The 17,492-nt window shown below is 39.6% G+C and overlaps 1 protein-coding gene across 1 annotated transcript in view; it reads left to right on the top strand.

Annotated features, from left to right (window-relative positions):
* The first annotated feature begins 746 nt into the window (after positions 1 to 746).
* Positions 747 to 17,492, top strand: part of LOC142841914 (sulfotransferase 2A1-like) — a 36,454-nt gene continuing 19,708 nt past the window's right edge. The window contains exons 1-4 of the mRNA XM_075958969.1: positions 747 to 938; positions 2,164 to 2,372; positions 4,027 to 4,153; positions 16,473 to 16,567. Coding sequence (XP_075815084.1) covers positions 806 to 938; positions 2,164 to 2,372; positions 4,027 to 4,153; positions 16,473 to 16,567 — 564 coding nt within the window. The 5' untranslated portion in view covers positions 747 to 805. The remainder of the gene's footprint in view (positions 939 to 2,163; positions 2,373 to 4,026; positions 4,154 to 16,472; positions 16,568 to 17,492) is intronic.

Raw genomic sequence — 17,492 nt, 5'->3', positions numbered from 1 at the left:
AACAACAGGAGAAAGGGACTAGAGACAGACCAGGGTCTGGTACTCCATCACTCAAACTTTCATACAATTTCTACATGTTTCTCCACGCTAGAGTACATGCAAGAATTAAAATATTTTTGCAGGAGGAGCTATTGTTCTTAGTTGTACACACTATGCTACTTTTACTGTTTCCTGGGACTTTTGAAAAAACTCTCCAAGTGCTCAACTCAGAATACATTCACATACAAACAGAACTAAATGGACTCAGTATGTTATAATAGCATGTGATTATATGCTTGTTTCAATAAATATTAATGAACACATAAATATGGGAAATAAAGGGATGGTTGTATGGGGAGAGGGCGAGGGTTGGAGTCATATATGCAGCTGAGGAAATATGAGTTTCTGAAAAGACAACCACTATTTAAAAAAGAAATTGCTTGTTGCAACATTTTGTATGATCTCTGTAATTTTTTGCACATTTGAAACCACCGTGAAAGCTAAATTGAATTAGAAAGCATGATAAGTGAGTCCCATTTCCATGACCTAGCACTTATTATTGAGTTTCTGGTTTGGAGTCATGAACTCAGGCTCAGAAATGCTGGAGAATGATCTCTGTATGAGTTCACAATTGCTTAATACAACAACATTTGATTTACTGTTACAATATCTCTTTCATCCTCTCAGTAGTTAGTTTTGGAATGAACCATGGGCTGTTAATGATTTCTTTTCGCTGTACTATAAATATTAGCTCTCAACATTAGCTAGAAGCTGTACAGGTGGCTAAAGGTGGAATCCTAACAGCACCCACAAAGAGCTCTTGGCCATGTCAGACTACCTTTGGTATGAAGGAATACCTTTTCTTGCATTAGGGTTTGAAAAAGAAATACTTGAAGAAATCGGTGATAAGTTTGTGGTTAGAGATGAAGACACAATCATATTGACTTACCCCAAATCAGGTAAGGACTGTTAGTGAGAATGATCTTGAACTGTATGCGGAAGGTTGGGACATTGATCATCATTAATTTAGGCAAAGAGTAGAATGTCCTGTATATCAGATGTTTAAAATGCTTTGTGGGTAAGGAGAGCTTTCTGTCAGCACATTTACACTCAGAGAAAGACTTTAGCCTTATCTTTGAGTTCGAAGATCAGTTAAGACAGGATTATTTGGGGGTGGTGTGGGAGTGTGTGTGAAGGAAATGGTAGGAGGGGAGGGAGTGGGAATTTTGGTTGGTATTTTTTTAAAACACATTAAAAATTATTTTTTTCAAAAAAGAAAGAAAGAGAGCAATGTCAATGGATCCTAAGGCAGACTCTGGCATTGCTGTGTCTCTGTGTAGAAGAGTGAGTGAAAGAGGGAGAATCATGAGAATAAAGAAAGGAAATAACATCAATAGAAAAAAGGCATGGACATAAGAATATGTGATGGAGAGTAAAATGTCATGGAGAGAATTACCATGGTTCTTGTTCAGGTTGTAGAAAGAGTCTCAAACTCAAGGAACCAAAAAGAAGCATCAAGACTTTTGGGGAAGGGATGTTTCCTGGGTGGAGGAAGCATTGACCATTAGGAAAGTAATAGGTTGCTGACAAGGAATGTGCAATAACTTGGAAAGTGAAGGACAGTAGAATTCAGGATAAAGATTCAGACAATTGCCCAGGGAAGAAAGGTAGATAAATATCCACTGATAAATGAGCATGCAAACATGGATAGTGTGTGTGTGTGTGTTAAATAGACAAGAGGGCATTTATTTACCTTAAGGACAAGCAGTACTCACAGACACACTGCAGGATGGATGCATCTCAAGAGCATTGTATTAAGAGAAGGGAGCTCATCTAGATTTTTTTGTGCAAGCTAGAACAGATTTTATAACTTCATCCCTGTGAAATATCTGGGATATTCAAATTCACTGCACCAGAATGTAGACTGATGAACGTCCAGGACTGCTGGGTATGTTTAGGAGGCAGGTGAAGTATACTGAGAATAATCTCCGTTTTTCCAAGTGAAGCATTGGGGGTGTGCTAGATCAATATACATTGTGCTAACACCATGTAGACATTGTGAACACCACAGGTCTGTGTACTTGGAAACAGCTGCACTGTAAATAGTGTGACTGTAAATTCTACTTGAGGCTTTTTAACAAATAATGTTGAAATTACTGACCATCAATTTTTCTTCTTGTTCAGGAACTAACTGGCTGATTGAGATTGTCTGCTTAATTCACACCAAGGGGAATCCCAAGTGGATTCAATCTGTGCCTATCTGGGAACGCTCACCCTGGGTAGAGACTCAAATAGGATATTCAATTTTAATCAATCAGGAAGGACCACGCCTCATCAGCTCTCATCTTCCCTTCCATCTTTTCCCCAAGTCTTTCTTCAGTTCCAAGGCTAAGGTCAGTATCCAGTGATTGAGAAATGCTTGGTCAAATGCTCATTGAACTTATTCTACCATGACAGACCCTAGAGCTCTTGTTTAAATGGACTCTGATTTTTTTTAGGTTGATGTAGGAAAGCTGGTATTCTCATGCACTAGGTGATATTGATGTGTTCCCTCCTCAGACTAAATCAAAGTACCATGATGTCAATCACCATACAGTGATCCTGGCAGAGATATGACAGAAAGTGGAACAACACATTAGAGCATCAGGGAACTATATATACAGGTCAAATAGAGTTAAAATTATAATGTACAGTAGATATTACTGTTTGTCTGTCACCAAAGTAGTTAATTAATTAATTAATTAGCTAATCTTGATTCTATAAATACCCCATGCACAGTGGGTGAAACACCCAACACATACTACCTCATAGGTGAAACAACATGAACAGGCATTGAAACACGTAGATGTTCAACAGTTATGGCTCATCTGTATCCATGGTGTCTTGCTGGGTCTAGCTGACCATTGAGATCCGTAACCAGAGGAATCACCCATGTTCCGGATAGAAGAACTAGAGAAAGGTTCAGAAATATTCATAGCTTCTTGTTAGTAAGAATGTTTACTGGTAGTCTTTCCACCACAGAACTTAATATTATTTTATGCTTAAACTACAAAGACATTCTTAGAGGAACTATCTCTCCTAAAAATACCACAATTGAGTTGTGACCATTCAAAAATATGTGTTTGTGTCTTATCTGAATTTGGCAAACTCTTGTCTGGAGAAATTGAGGCATAAAGAGATAAATTCTAGAATAATTCCACAAATGCATTGGTTCAAAATATAAGTATCCTTTTATTAAATTTATTCACTTTTAACTTATTTCTTTTATTTTTGAGATTATAATTTAATTGTATACTACACTCTCCCAACCCCTTCCTCCACACTCATTTATATAGATCTCATTTTCCAGATTTATGGTATCTTTTTCATTGATTTTTATTATATATGTATATTTATACATATCTACATATGTATAAATACTTAAGTATAATCAATCAGCTCTGTCTGTACAATGTTCCTTGTCTGTATGTTTTCTGGGATGAGCATTCAGCATTATGTGACCAATAGTTATGCTTTTCCCAAAGGAAATTGTTTTCTCTGACTCTTCCTTACTTAGTTTCCTGTAGGTCTTTGTTTTCACCAAGGTTAATGGCACATTGGCTTTAAGCTCTGCACCATGACTGTTTTGAGGGTTATATTTGGTAGTTATAGTTACAGAAACCAAAAAGTTTGTCATATCACAGATTGATTGAACACAGTACTCAATATTCTGTGTAGATAAATTACTCTTTCTTAGCAGGTGGATGATATTTCACACTGTGAGATATTGTTTTTAACAACTATAGAATCAGTGTTAGATTTTTATTATTGTTTTTGTTTTTTACAATAATAGTGACCTCAGTCATTTGGCTGTTATGTATTTGTAAATCAAATTAAAGTCCGAAAGAGGATCTTGACTGTATCGTACTTAAGTATGGTTTTTCCAAATAAAATTAATAAATGATTTTAGAAATGTCATGATATTTGATTGACATTTCATATAAATTGTAACAGGTAAAAGTTAAGAATGACTGTATTGACCCTCATATACATGTTTTTCCATTTTAGATGATCTATGTCATCAGAAATCCAAGAGATGTTCTTGTGTCTGGTTATTTTTTCTTTCATAAGACAAACCTTGTTAAGAATCCAGGTTCCCTGTTAGAGTATTTTGAATGGTTCCTCAAAGGAAATGGTGAGTGTCCTATTAAATATAGGAGTTGCTATTGGCTCAAAGGCATTTCTTTCATTTTATTACTTTAAAAATTACCAACCCAAATTTCCACTTCCTCTCCTCCTCCCACTTCCCTTCCAGTCTTCCACACATCCTTCTCTCACCTTCTCCAATATTAAGAGAGGAGAAGGCACCCTGACCTGTGGGAGGTCCAAGTCCCTCCCCACTACATCCAGCTTGATCGCAGTATACATCTAAAGAGAAAAAAATCCCAAAAAGCCAGTACATGCAGTAGAGACAAATCCCAGTGCCATTGTCATTGTTTCCTCAGTCTGCCACAACTGTCAACCACATTCAGAGAGACTAGGTTGATCCCATGCTCATTCTTTGCCCGGTCAGTTGAAGTTGGTGAGGTCTCATTAGCTCAGGCACATTGTCTTGGTGGGTGAACCCCTCGTGGTCTTGACTTCCTTGCTCATACTCTCCCTCATTCCACTCTTCAACTGGACCTTGGGTGTTCAGTCCAGTGCTCTGATGCAGGTCTCTGTCTCTGTTTTCATCTGTTGTTGGACAAAAGTTCTATGGTGATATTAAAGATAATCATCACTCTGACTACAGTGCAAGGACAGTAGAGACACCCTCTTTATTGCTAGGGTCTTAGTTGGGGTCATCCTTGTAGATTCCTGGGAAATTTTCTAGAGCCAGTTTTCTTGCTGACCCCAACATGGCTCCCTCAATCAAGATATCTCTTATCTGTCCTTCCTCCATCTCAACTATGCGATTCCCTCAAGCTCTCCCCAAAACCCCCCTTCTCCACTCCTATTCCCCTTTTTTCCTTCCTTCTACTTCTTTCCCTTATGCTCCCAAATGTTGTCAGGCAATATTGTCTGCTTCCAATTTCCAGGTGGATCTATATATGTTTGTCTTTGGATTCACCTTATTACTTAGCTTCTCTAGGATCATGAACTATAAGCTCAAAGTCCTTTTGTTAATGGCTAGTATCCGCTCATGAGTAAATACATACTATATTCATATTTTTGTCTCTGGGTTAGCTCAATCAGGATAGTGTCTTCTATTTCCATCCATTTGCACACAAAATTCAAGATGTCATTGTTTTTTTAACGCTGAGTAGTACTTTAATGTATAGATTGCCACGCTTTCTTTATCTATTCTTCCACTGAGGAACATCTTGGTTGTTTCCAGGTTCTGGCTATTATATATAGTGTTGCTATGATCATAGTTCAACAAATGATTTTGTCGTAGAATTGAGCAACTTTTGGGTACATTCCCAAGAGTGGTATAGCTGGATCATGAGGTAGGTTGACTCCCAATTTTCTGAGAAAACAGCACACTGATTTCCAAAGTGGTTGTACAAGTTAGCATTCCCACCAGCAAAGAATGAGTGTCCTCGTTACTCCAAATCCTCTCCAGCATAAACTATCATTATTGGTTTTTTTTTTCTTATTTTGCCATTCTGACAGATGTATATAGTAATAAGGGCAGCGGCGGGGCTGCGTCTCCAACACCCAGCCGCCTGCCCGGCTAGCTTTACCCGAAATAATTACACAGACACTGTATACTTTTTAACACTGCTTTGGCCCTTGAGCTCTGGCCCTTACTGGCTTATTCTGATATACCGATCAACCCATCTCTAATAATCTGTGAGCACCGGTCTCACCGGGAAGATTCTAGTCTAAGTCCATCCTGGGTCGGAGGTTCATTGCGTGCGTCTTCCCTGGAGCAGGTAGCATGGCGTCTCTCTCTGAAGCGTCTGCTTCCCAGCGGAGAGCTGTCGAGTCTGACCCCACTTCCTCTTCCTCCCGGCATTCTGTTCTGTCTTCTCCTCCCACCTATCTTCTAACCAATGAGAGCCAAGCAGTTTCTTTTTATTCAACCAATGACCTTCCTCCATCATTTCCCCTTTTTCGGTTTAAACAAAAAAAAAGGAAGGCTTTAACTTTAACATAGCAAAATTACATATAACGAAACAGTTATCAAGTAAAAGTTACATCAGAAACATTTATACATATAACAAATTGACCTTAAATCTCTATAAATAAAGCAAAATCTATACTAATGCAAATTATTCATATCTATATCATATCCCTCTTTAAATGTAAAAGAACGTTTATAAACCATATTTGGGAACATGGGTGCAGTTATTTCTCTCCAAACTGCTTCCTGCTTAATGGGGGCGTCGTTAATTAGGCCTTTCATGGTATAACCTGTGTGCCAGGGTCATCTCAGTTGGCAGTTGAGCAAAGCAATTTTCTGAAGATGTTCACAGCAACCCTTCAGGAGGACGTGGTCCATCATACCAAATCGGAATTGAAGAAATCAACAGGGTCTCATCCTCTGTGAAAACAAAATAAGAAACTCCTTTCTAAAGCATCATGTCCTTAAACCCAAATTCTGAAATCATACCCTCATGATATCCGTTCTGTTTCCACTTGGCAGCCCATATAATAAAATGTCTCTCTGTACTTAGCTCCTTCACAGTCAAAAATTTTAAAGAAAACACAATGTACATAATCCAGACTCTCTGTGAATTTTCCATTTTTACGCGGCTTATTTTTATTTATATCTATAACTATCTGTACTCTGTCTCTTTAAAGACTTTACTTTTACTTTTTTCTTTTTAAACCATTAACTTTATTCTCTATATTCTTTTTCTTCTCTCTCCCAAGCCTACGTACATTCATCCAACAGTGTGACTCATTTAGTGGTCTGAATCTGTCCTATTGTGAATCTGCAATTTTTTACTATCTAGGAGCACTTTTGATTTGCGCCTTTAAATCACTAGGTGCTTAAGAATCTAAGCTGTGTCATTTCTAAGTTAACTTTTTGCTTTTTGAGCTTATATCTGTAGACCAGGCTGTCTTTGAACTCTCAGAGATCTGCCTGTCTCTGCCTCCCAGGCATTGGGATTAAAGGTGTTTGCTACTACACCTTGAACTCACAGAGATCTGTTCGTCTCTGCCTTCTAGGCACTGGGATTAAAGGCGTGTGCTACCACACCTTGAAGTCACAGAGGTCTATCTCCCTCTGCCTCCCAAGTGTTGGGATTAAAGGTGTGTACTAGGACACACAACAACTCTCTTCCTTTTTTTAAGAACTTCAACTTTTAGCTTGCATATATTTTTAACACACAGTAAACCATTTAGAAAATTTCTTTGTCTCTGAATCTCTCTTTACTGTATATCTCTCTTTGTTTTTCTGACCACATGAGTCTTTAATTTACCAAGCAATCTCAGTAGGACTAAAGCCGTGGCATTGCCAGCTAGATCCAGTCCATTCCTTAGCTTTCCAGCCTCATGGGGGATATACAGGCTGCAGCCATGTTTATAGCCACACCTCTATGGCGTTTCAAGGTCCCTGCCAGCCAGCAAGCTAAAACAGACAACACTCAAATCCTCTCTTGGTAGCCGGCCATCCTGCCTCAAACAGTCAGAGTTTGCCCTGGCAGGATGGCCCAGAAAGCCGGCATTTTAAAACAACACAGGTTTGTTCCTGCTGCTGAGTCAGGAAAATTTCAAAATGGAGGACGTACCATTTTGTGCTAGCTCTGGGGCTACCAGGTAGGAGCGGCACTCAGCAGTTTAATTCTGAGACTGAGCGTGCAGCACAGAAATTCTTTTCATCCAAGTAACATCCAAATCTGACACGCAGAGCACTGCCCAATCTGAAAACACGTCCCTGTATGGCGGCAGGAATCCGCCATGCTCTTCCGCCTGCCTAAGCCTGATTTTGCCTTCTGCCCATGGGCAGTCGGGGAGCTCTGAGTCATCCTCATGGTCTCAGAGCACTCTCCTTCCGATCCCGAGCGGGAACACAAACATAAAGCCAGAGTTTGCACTGGCGGCACAGCCCCAGGAAGCCACGCTTTGAAATGACACAGCGTTTTTTCTGCTGCTGTTGCCGAATCAGGAAATCTCTCTACAGCACGCCACCAACAAACAGCAAAAATCTGTGTTAAACTCTCTCTCCATTATTTTTAAGCCTTCTCAGGTTTTTTAAGTGGGTTTAGTCCATCATGTGGGGCGCCATTTGTACTAATATGGGCGGCGGCGGGGCTGCGTCCCCAACACCCAGCCGCCTGCCAGGCTAGCTTTTGCCCCGAAATAATTACACAGACACTGTATATTTTAATCACTACTTTGGCCCTTGAGCTCTGGCCCTTACTGGCTAATTCTGATATACCGATCAACCCATCTCTAATAATCTGTGAGCACCGGTCTTACCGGGAAGATTCTAGTCTAAGTCCATCCTGGGTCGGAGGTTCATTGTGTGCGTCTTCCCTGGAGCAGGTAGCATGGCGTCTCTCTCTGAAGCGTCTGCTCCCCAGCGGAGAGCTGTCAAGTCTGACCCCACTTCCTCTTCCTCCCGGCATTCTGTTCTGTCTTCTCCTCCCACCTATCTTCTAACCAATGAGAGCCAAGCAGTTTCTTTTTATTCAACCAATGACCTTCCTCCATCATTTCCCCTTTTTCGGTTTAAACAAAAAAAAGGAAGGCTTTAACTTTAACATAGCAAAATTACTTATACTTATATGTATAAGTATATGAAATTTTGTTATACATACTTAGGGTTATACTTAGTAAGTGCTCTCCTGTGCCCATGCATTGAAAGCTACTTCCCAATTTCTCGTCTATTAGATACAGGGTGGTCAGATTTTTATTGAGGTCTTTAACCTATTTGAACTTGATTTTTGTGCATGGTGATAGATACGGATCTATTTTCAGTCTTCTACAGGTTGACACCCAGTTCTGCCTGAACCATCTGTTGAAAATGCTTTCTTTCTTCCATTGAATACTTTTAAATCCTTTTTCAAAAATTGGGTGTTCATTGGTGTGTGGATTAATATCCAGGTCTTCAATTCTATCTCATTGGTCAACATCTCTGTTTTTATGCCAATACCAAGCTGTTTTGATTACTGTAGCTCTGTAATAGTGCTTGAAGTCAGGGATGGTAATGCCTCTGGAAGTTTCTTTATTGTATAGGATTGTTTTCGTTATTCTGGGCTTTTTGTTTTTCCATATGAAGTTGATTATTGTTCTCTCAAGGTCTGTGAAAAACTATGTTGGGATTTTGATGGGGATTGCATTGAATCTATAGATTGCCTTTGGTAGAACTGCCATTTTTACTATGTTTATCCTTCCTATCCAAGAGCATGGGAGATTTTTCCATTTTCTGGTATCTTCTTCACTGTCTTTCTTCAAAGACTTAAAGTTCTTGTGAAATAGGTTTTTCACTTCCTTGGTTAGTGTTAACCCAGGATACTTTATGGTATGTCTGGCTATTGTGAAGGGTGAAGTTTCTCTGATTTCCCTCTCAGCATCTTCAGCCTTTGTGTATAGGAGGGCTGCTGATATTTTTGAGTTGGTCTTGTATCCTGCCACATCACTGAAGGTATTTTTCACCTGTAGAAGTTCTCTGGCAGAATTTTTGGGGTCACTATCATATCATCTGCAAATAACAAATGTTTGACTTCCTCCTTTCCAATTTGAGTCCCCTTGGTCCCCTTATGTTGTCTAATTGCTCTTGCAAGAACTTCAAGAGATATGGAGAGCGTGGACAGCCCTTACTTGGTCCTGATTTGAATGGAATTGCTTTGAGGTTCTCTCCATTTAATTAGATGTTAGTAGTCAGCTTGCTGTATATTACGTTTTTTACATTTAGATATGATCCTTGTATCTCTAATCTCTCCAATACCTTTATCATGAAGAGGTGTTAAATTTAGTCAAATGCTTTTTTGGCATCCAATAAAATGATTGTATGTTTTTTTTCTTTCACTTTTTTTATATGATGGATTACATTGCTAGATTTTCATATGTTGTACCAGCACTATATCTCTGGAGTGAAGCTTACTTGATCATAATGGATTATTTTTTTTATGTGTACTTGGATTCGGTTTGCCAGTATTTTTATTAAGAACTTTTGCATGTTCATGAGTGAAATTGGTCTGTAATTCTCGATTGGTTGAATCTTTGTGCAGTTTTTGTATCAGGATAATTGTATTCTTCATAAAATGAGTTTGGGAATGACCCTTCTCTTTCTATTAAGTGGAACACATTGAGGAGTATGGGTATTAGCTCTTCTTATAGCCCAGGGCTCAAAGACATTTTAAAGACAAGATGAGATATAGTTTTGGCTGGTCTTGAACTCTCTATATAGTCAGGGGTGACTTTGAAGCTCTGTTCCTCCTGCATCTACCTCTTGATTTCTAGGACTACAAGCAACTACAACCATGTTCTGTTTATTGCATACTGTGACTCAAAACCACAGTGTCATGCATGTTATCAAACATGGCTACATCCCCAGCCTTTAGTATATTATTTAAAATTCAGATGGCTCCATCTTATTCCTCAAAACACAAACAATCTGTGGCTTCCAGACTCATAACCATCTTTATCCTGGTGATGTAGACTTTCTGTTCTCAAAGACCACTGCATAACAGGGTTTAGGAAGAGCTGGTCCCATGAAAACCCATTCTGGCATCATTTGGAGAGTCTGTTCTTCCCAGCAGGTATTATCCTATGTGGTGAATGAATTAGAAATGATCCACATGTATAATGGCATTTGAACACTTGTTTTCCAGTTGATGGCAGTTTCAAATTTATGAGACACAACGTTCTAGGAAGTAATACATCATTGAGTGTGGGATTTGAGAGGAAGTATATTCTTTTATAATTTGCTCATTTACTTTATCATGACCTCAGTTTCCCCCTCCTCATCCCATTCCCTCTTCCTACCTATCTCCCAACTCTACCTCCCAATCCACTTCTCCTCTGTTCAGAAAGTGACAGGCCTCAGCATGGGTGTCAACATAGAATGACATGGCATGTTGAGGTAGGACTAAACTCACCTTATATTAAGGCTGAGCAAGGCAACCCACTATGAGGAATAGGTTCCTAAATAGCAGCCAAAGCAATAAAGACAGGCCCAACTTCTACAACTAGGAATCCAAGTAAATCAAGCTACACAGTGTCAAATATAAGAGGCCATAAGTCAGTTCCATGCAGTCTCTCTGTCAGTCCATAAGCCTATAAACCCATATAAGTCATTTCTGTGGATTTTCTTGTGATAACCTTGACCCACCTGACTCATCTGATCCATCTCATTCTCTTCAGGTGAATTCCTATAGTGAAGCCCAGTGTTTTGCTGTAGGTCTCTGCATCTGTTTCCATCCATCACTGGATGATGACTCTGATGAAAAGGTGGGCTGTTATTGTCCTGATTACAAGAGGTGGCCAGTTCAGGCTGTCTATCCACTGTAGCTAGTCCTTGATTTGAACATCCTTGTAGAAGCATGGGAGTTTCCCTAGCAGTAGGTTTCTATCTAACCCTAAAATACCCCCATCAAGATGTATCTCAAATACTCTCCCATTCCATACATTCTCCCATTAAAATCCGTCATGTTCCCACCCCTGCCAGCACCCAGTTAACTCATTTTCCCCATTTTAGGGACATATCCCTATCTGCAATCCTTGCTACCTTGCCTTTCTGGGGCTGTTGATTGTTGCATGGTTATCCTTTACTTTACAGATAATATTCACTTATGAGTACATACATACCATATTTGCCTTTCTGAGTCTGGGCTTCCTCACTCAGGATGATTTTTTTTAATTCCATCCATTTTCTTTCAAGGTTCCTGATGATGTTGTTTTTACCAGGTGAGTAGCATTCCATTGAGTAAATGGACCAAATGTTCTTTATCCATTCTTTGGTTGAGGGGCCCCTAGGTTGTTTCCAGTTTCTGGCCATTATGAAACATGCTGTTATGAATACTGGGAAGAGGATTGAAAAGGTGGGGCATTTCTGGGTCAGGTAAATCCTTGCACAAAAGAATCTCACAGGAATCTATAAGGAAGCTCCAGCTTACACTCCTAGCATATCAGATATGTAGCCTGAACTGGCCATCTCCTATGACCACACTGGTTCCTAGCCCGACAGTAATCAGAGTGACATCATCAAGTAACAGATGGGAACAGATGCAGATCCATAACCAAACATTAGGTGGAGTTCAGAGAATCCTGCAGAAAATGATGAGAAGGGATTGTAGGTGCCAGAAGGGTCAAGGACACCAGAAGAAAACTCATAGAATCAACCTAGTCTCATAGAGCTCACAGACACTGAACTGAAAACCAGGGTGCCTAGAGGGGATTGACAAAGGCCCTCTTCATATATGTTACAGTTGCGTAGAGTGGCTCTCTTTTGGAACTGCTAACTTCTTATAGAATGTCTCTGATTCTTTTACTGGTTCTTGGGGCCTTCCTCCTTGTACTGGGTCACCTTGTTCATCTTTAATACATGGGTAGATGCATAGTCTAATACAACTTAATATGCAATGTTTTGGGACGTTTTTTGGGTTTTTTTATTTTTTTGGTTTTTCAAGATAGGGTTTCTCTGTGGCTTTGGAGCCTGTCCTGGAACTAGCTCTGTAGACCAGGCTGGTCTCAAACTCACAGAGATCTGCCTGCCTCTGCTTCCCGAGTGCTTGGATTAAAAGCATGTGCCTGGCGGATGTGCAACGTTTTGTTGATATTCATGGGAGACCCTCCCTTTCCTAAACAGAAATAGTTGAGAAATGCTTGGGGATGTTAATAGAGCAGTGGGTGAGGGACTGGGAGGAAATGAGTTAGGAAAAACTAAGGCTGGAATGTAAAAGAAAGATAAACTTATTTTAAAAACAAAGGAAAAGCAAACAAAAAATCAAACTATTTCACCCATCCCTCTGGGCAAATCACCTGCTCCTCTCTCAAAGCCAATCCTCACTCATATCCATCACATCTGCTGTGTCCAGTTTCATTATACTTGTAGTACTTTGCTAACCCATCATTCTCACCTTTCCATATTTGTTCATCATAATAGCATTGGGAGCTAAGATATGTCATGAAGTATACCCTTTTGCCCAAACAGCTTTACCTATAAATATTCATTGCAATGAGATGTGTTCGCATTCAGGGTCTCTGGCTTCTGCTACACCATCAATAGTGGACCCTCATCTAGATGTGGATGAGGATATTATTGGATATCTTGGATATTCTATTATTGCTCAGACTCATGATTATCTAGTGGCTATTGTTCCACAGGGCTTGTCCTTTCCATCTTCTCCAGAGCTTACTGATAGTGTCTATGTTGAGGTAAACCACTCAGTGCCCTGGATCTGAACCTCAATGGTAGCTGAGTTGTTCAGTCCTGGTCTTTGCTATTCCTTTTCCTAATCCAAAAATGGCAGGCAATGGGCAGGGTCAGGCCTGATTAATTTTAAGGTTCATTTTATTTTATGTGTAGATGTGTTTTGCTTGCATGCATTTGTCTTGCTGCATATGTGTCTGATACCCACAAACACTGAAAGAGTACACTGACAACTATCATGTAGATACTGAAAACTGAATCCTGGTCCTGTAGAGAAACAGTGAATGCTTTTAACTGCTGAGCCTTCTCCCCACATATACCTGTTTATTTTTTAAACATTTTAAACATTGGAGCACAGGACTGAGCTCCCAAGGTCCAAATGAGAAGCAGAAGGAGGGAGAACATGAGCAAGGAAGTCAGGACCGCGAGGGGTGTCCCCACCCACTGTGACAGTGGGGCTGATCTATTGGGAGCTCACCAAGGCCAACTGAACTGAGACTGAAAAAGCATGGGATAAAACTGGACTCTCTGAACATGGCAGACTAAGAAGGCTGATGAAAAACCAAAGACAATGGCACTGGGTTTTGATCCTACTGCATGAACTGGCTTTGTGGGAACCTAGCCTGTTTGGATGCTCACCTTCCTAGAACTGGATGGAGTGGGGAGGACACTGGACTTCCCACAGGGCAGGAAACCCTGACTGCTCTTTGGACTGGAGAGGGAGGGAGAAAAGAATGCGCGGAGGGTAGAAAAGTGGGGGGGAGTGGGGCAAGGAGGGAGAAGTTGCGGGAGGGAGTGGGCAATGGGAAGTGGGAGGAGGCAGAAATTTTTTCAATAAAAAGAAGAAATAAAATATTTCCATATGCTTTAGATTTTCCAGTTTGGTGGAATTTCTTAAGGTAAATTCTAATAATTTTCTGAATTTCACTCGTGATTGTCATAGTGCTCCATTTTCATGTCTTATGTATTAGTTTTGGAAATTGTTCTTCCCTTTGGTTAGTTTACCTAAGATTTGTCAACATTGTTTACATTTTGAAGGAATCACATCTGTTTCATTGACTCTCTGGTTTGTTTTGCTGTTGGGATGCTTTCAAATTTTTTATTTCATTAATGTCTGTGCTTACTTTAAAGCTACTGATTTTGGCATTTGACTTTTTCTTTTTCTAGAGAGCGCTAAGGTGAACCATTAACCAATTTATTAGATATCTAACTGATTTCTTTATTAGATATCTAAATGATTTCTTAATGTAGGTACATTGACCTTTAAACATCCCTCTTAGGTTTGTTTACATTGCATCACACAGATTTTAAACTCTGTTGAAATCTCAGTTCTAACAGACCTTCTATTACGTTAGACTTAGTGTTTCTCTCTTGACAATTTCAATGTGCTTTCTTTGTTTACTTATACAATTCTGAGGGAAGATTCTTTTTTGGTCTTTGTGGTGCCCCAATTTCCAACTGTATCTGAGTTGGCTTCTGTTCCAACAGAAAGCAACTTATAGAGATGTTGTGGAATATTATTTTAAGATGTGTTACAGTCATTTATGTTGTAAAACATTTATTTTAATGTTTCAAAGATGTGTTGCATTCATTTATGTTTAATTTGTTTAACTCTGTGAAGCTGTGAAACTTTGCCTGTCTAACACACATGATGATATAATAGAGAGCTAAGCAGGCAATATTGAGGCAGGAAAAAAGGATAGGCAGGGTTGGTAGGCAGAGAGAACCTAGTTGAACACAGCCACTAGGTCTCATAACTTGATATATATAAACTAAAGTGTAAGAAAATAATATATCCAGGCTGAGTAACATGGTAAAAGCCTTCACCCATGACATTTATGGGATGGATACAGTGGATCAATAGTTCAAGTAATCCTTTTCTACAAAACAGACAGAGACAGCCTTCTTGACATTTACTTTGTAATCCCAGCCTCCAAATAAACACATTATCTTCAAAAATGACCTCTAAAGCAAACCAAATGTTAATTATCAGCAACATATGTGTTATTGGCTTATTTTTGATGCTCTCACTAACATGCTTTTGGTTTTTTGCTTATTTTCAGACATGATCAGGTGTATCTCAAATTGGCCACTAATTCACAATGTAATGGAAAATGACATTGAAGCTCTAGTCTTCTCTTGACTCTAACTCTGAGTTTCAGTATTATAAATGTGTGCCACCACTTCTGGCTTGGCTTTTAGTCTTTTTTGATGGACATAGGTGTGTGTATCCATGATTGTACGGAAACAAATGTGTGACTATGTCTGTTCTTGTGCCAAAGCTTGAGTGTGGAAGACCAACAACAACATTAGGTGTTGAACCTTAATTTCTATTTCATTCAATAGTTCCTGAGGATTCAAACTCAGGTGCTCACACTTACAAGGCAAATGCATTCCACTGAGCCATCAGCTGAGACCAGCTTTCAATCTCTTTAAGTGACTTAATTCTGCCATTTCTTGTGGAATTCACTTTCTCTCTACAACTTCCCGGTAGGTCATTTACCCTCAGTTTTCAATTAAATCTTAGAATCCTTGAATTCATATATTCTACTGCTCTTACCCTGACTTAACTCTTACCTTCTTTCCTGATTTGATTCAGTTATTTCTTCAGATAATGGGTAACAGTGCAAGTGTGAAATGGAGGCTGAGACAAGAAGAGAGTGCACTAGACCAGGATCTATTGTGAACACATCACAATAGCCTTAGGAACGTAAATGAAGTTTGGATGTAAAGGTGGATGTCTATGCTTGGAAGGTCTCTACTTGTCTGTGGTTTGGAGGCTTGGGTGTTGAAGAGTGATATTAAGTAGTGCAGGTAACTTACAGGCGGAAACCAATAGAAGGTGATCTCCCTCGTAATTACTTAAGATAGTTCTTCAGACCAAGCCTAACCATGTCCAGAAACCTCTGGCTTACTGTATTGGTGTGATTGCTTTCCCCAACACATGCCTCAGTCATTGATACCCAACAGGAGGATGTCTCCTCATGGCATCAGTGGTAAAGCAGTGGGGTGATGAGCTTACTAGAGTTTTTGATTTTATCAGCTCATTGTAGTGTATGTATCATTTGTTACATTGAATATTGTAATTGTCAGTTTGATTTTTCTTAATAAAGGTATATACCATTTGCACAAAAGTGAAGAATATCAGGCAGTGCTCACTTTTATTCTTTGTAACCAACACTTTCTTCCTCCCTTCACACAGTTATATATGGATCATGGTTTGAGCACACCCGTGCCTGGCTGTCCATGAGAGAAAGGGACAACTTCCTGCTTTTGAGTTATGAAGACCTGAAACAGGTAACCAACATTCTTATTTCAACCACAAACCCTCTCACAAACCCACCCATGGAGCACCTCACATTCCTCAGTGTTTCCATGTCAGGGTTAGGCTTATGAACACTCAATAAAAGTTAGATTATTGTTATGTTCTTTATTGACCTGCATCTGACATTTCCTCTCCAGCCTCTGAGTCCATTTTCCATGTCTTCTTTATCCTACTTTATCTTGAGAAAGGGAGGGGTAGCTCACACTTGCACTACAGGTTTTTAATTCTATCTAGGCGGCACATTTGATACATCTGATAATGCAGTGGTCAGTGGTTAGTGGGGATAGTAATGTTATTCTACTGTTGTGCCAAAATGTATGTCATCTACCCTTGACTACAAAGAAGAAAACTATCATCGAGTTCTGGGAGAATACAAGTGCTGGAGTGTAGGGGAAACTCTGACCAAGGGAGGGCGTGTTCACCTCGGGCTAATGTTTACATATAAATCTGGTGGCTTGAGCCCCACTGGCTCCTCTTTTTTGTATCTCCTGCTCATCGCTGGATCCCTGGTGTTGTAAGCTATTCCTTCATTAAAATTTGCTGTTTCATATTAAGGTAGCCTGGTTATTAAGCCATCTACACTGGAGTCACAGGAACAGTACAGAGTGCTACACAAATCTGACTGGACATTTACAGGGTGCAGACAGTCAGGAAAGATGTTGTCCTGTGCTCTGCAGTACAGAGGGTTCTTCAGGATGGACTAGATTACACTATAGATATCCGAAGTGCTAGTAGAGATCATTTAAAATGTTTCACCATTAAGTAATGCCATATATTTAAATAGACTTGTAGACTATACATTTACCTGATCATTGAAGGTTTCATTTCATTAAAATGTCCAATTGATGGTATGAGTATGTTTAAGTACTTTGGGTGTGTCTCAAATATCTCTTATTT

Source organism: Microtus pennsylvanicus, chromosome 1 (genome assembly GCF_037038515.1).
Source record: "Microtus pennsylvanicus isolate mMicPen1 chromosome 1, mMicPen1.hap1, whole genome shotgun sequence".
NCBI lineage: Eukaryota > Metazoa > Chordata > Mammalia > Rodentia > Cricetidae > Microtus > Microtus pennsylvanicus.
Note: the sequence above shows the minus strand (reverse complement) of the source record. Positions and strands in the feature narration are given on the sequence as shown.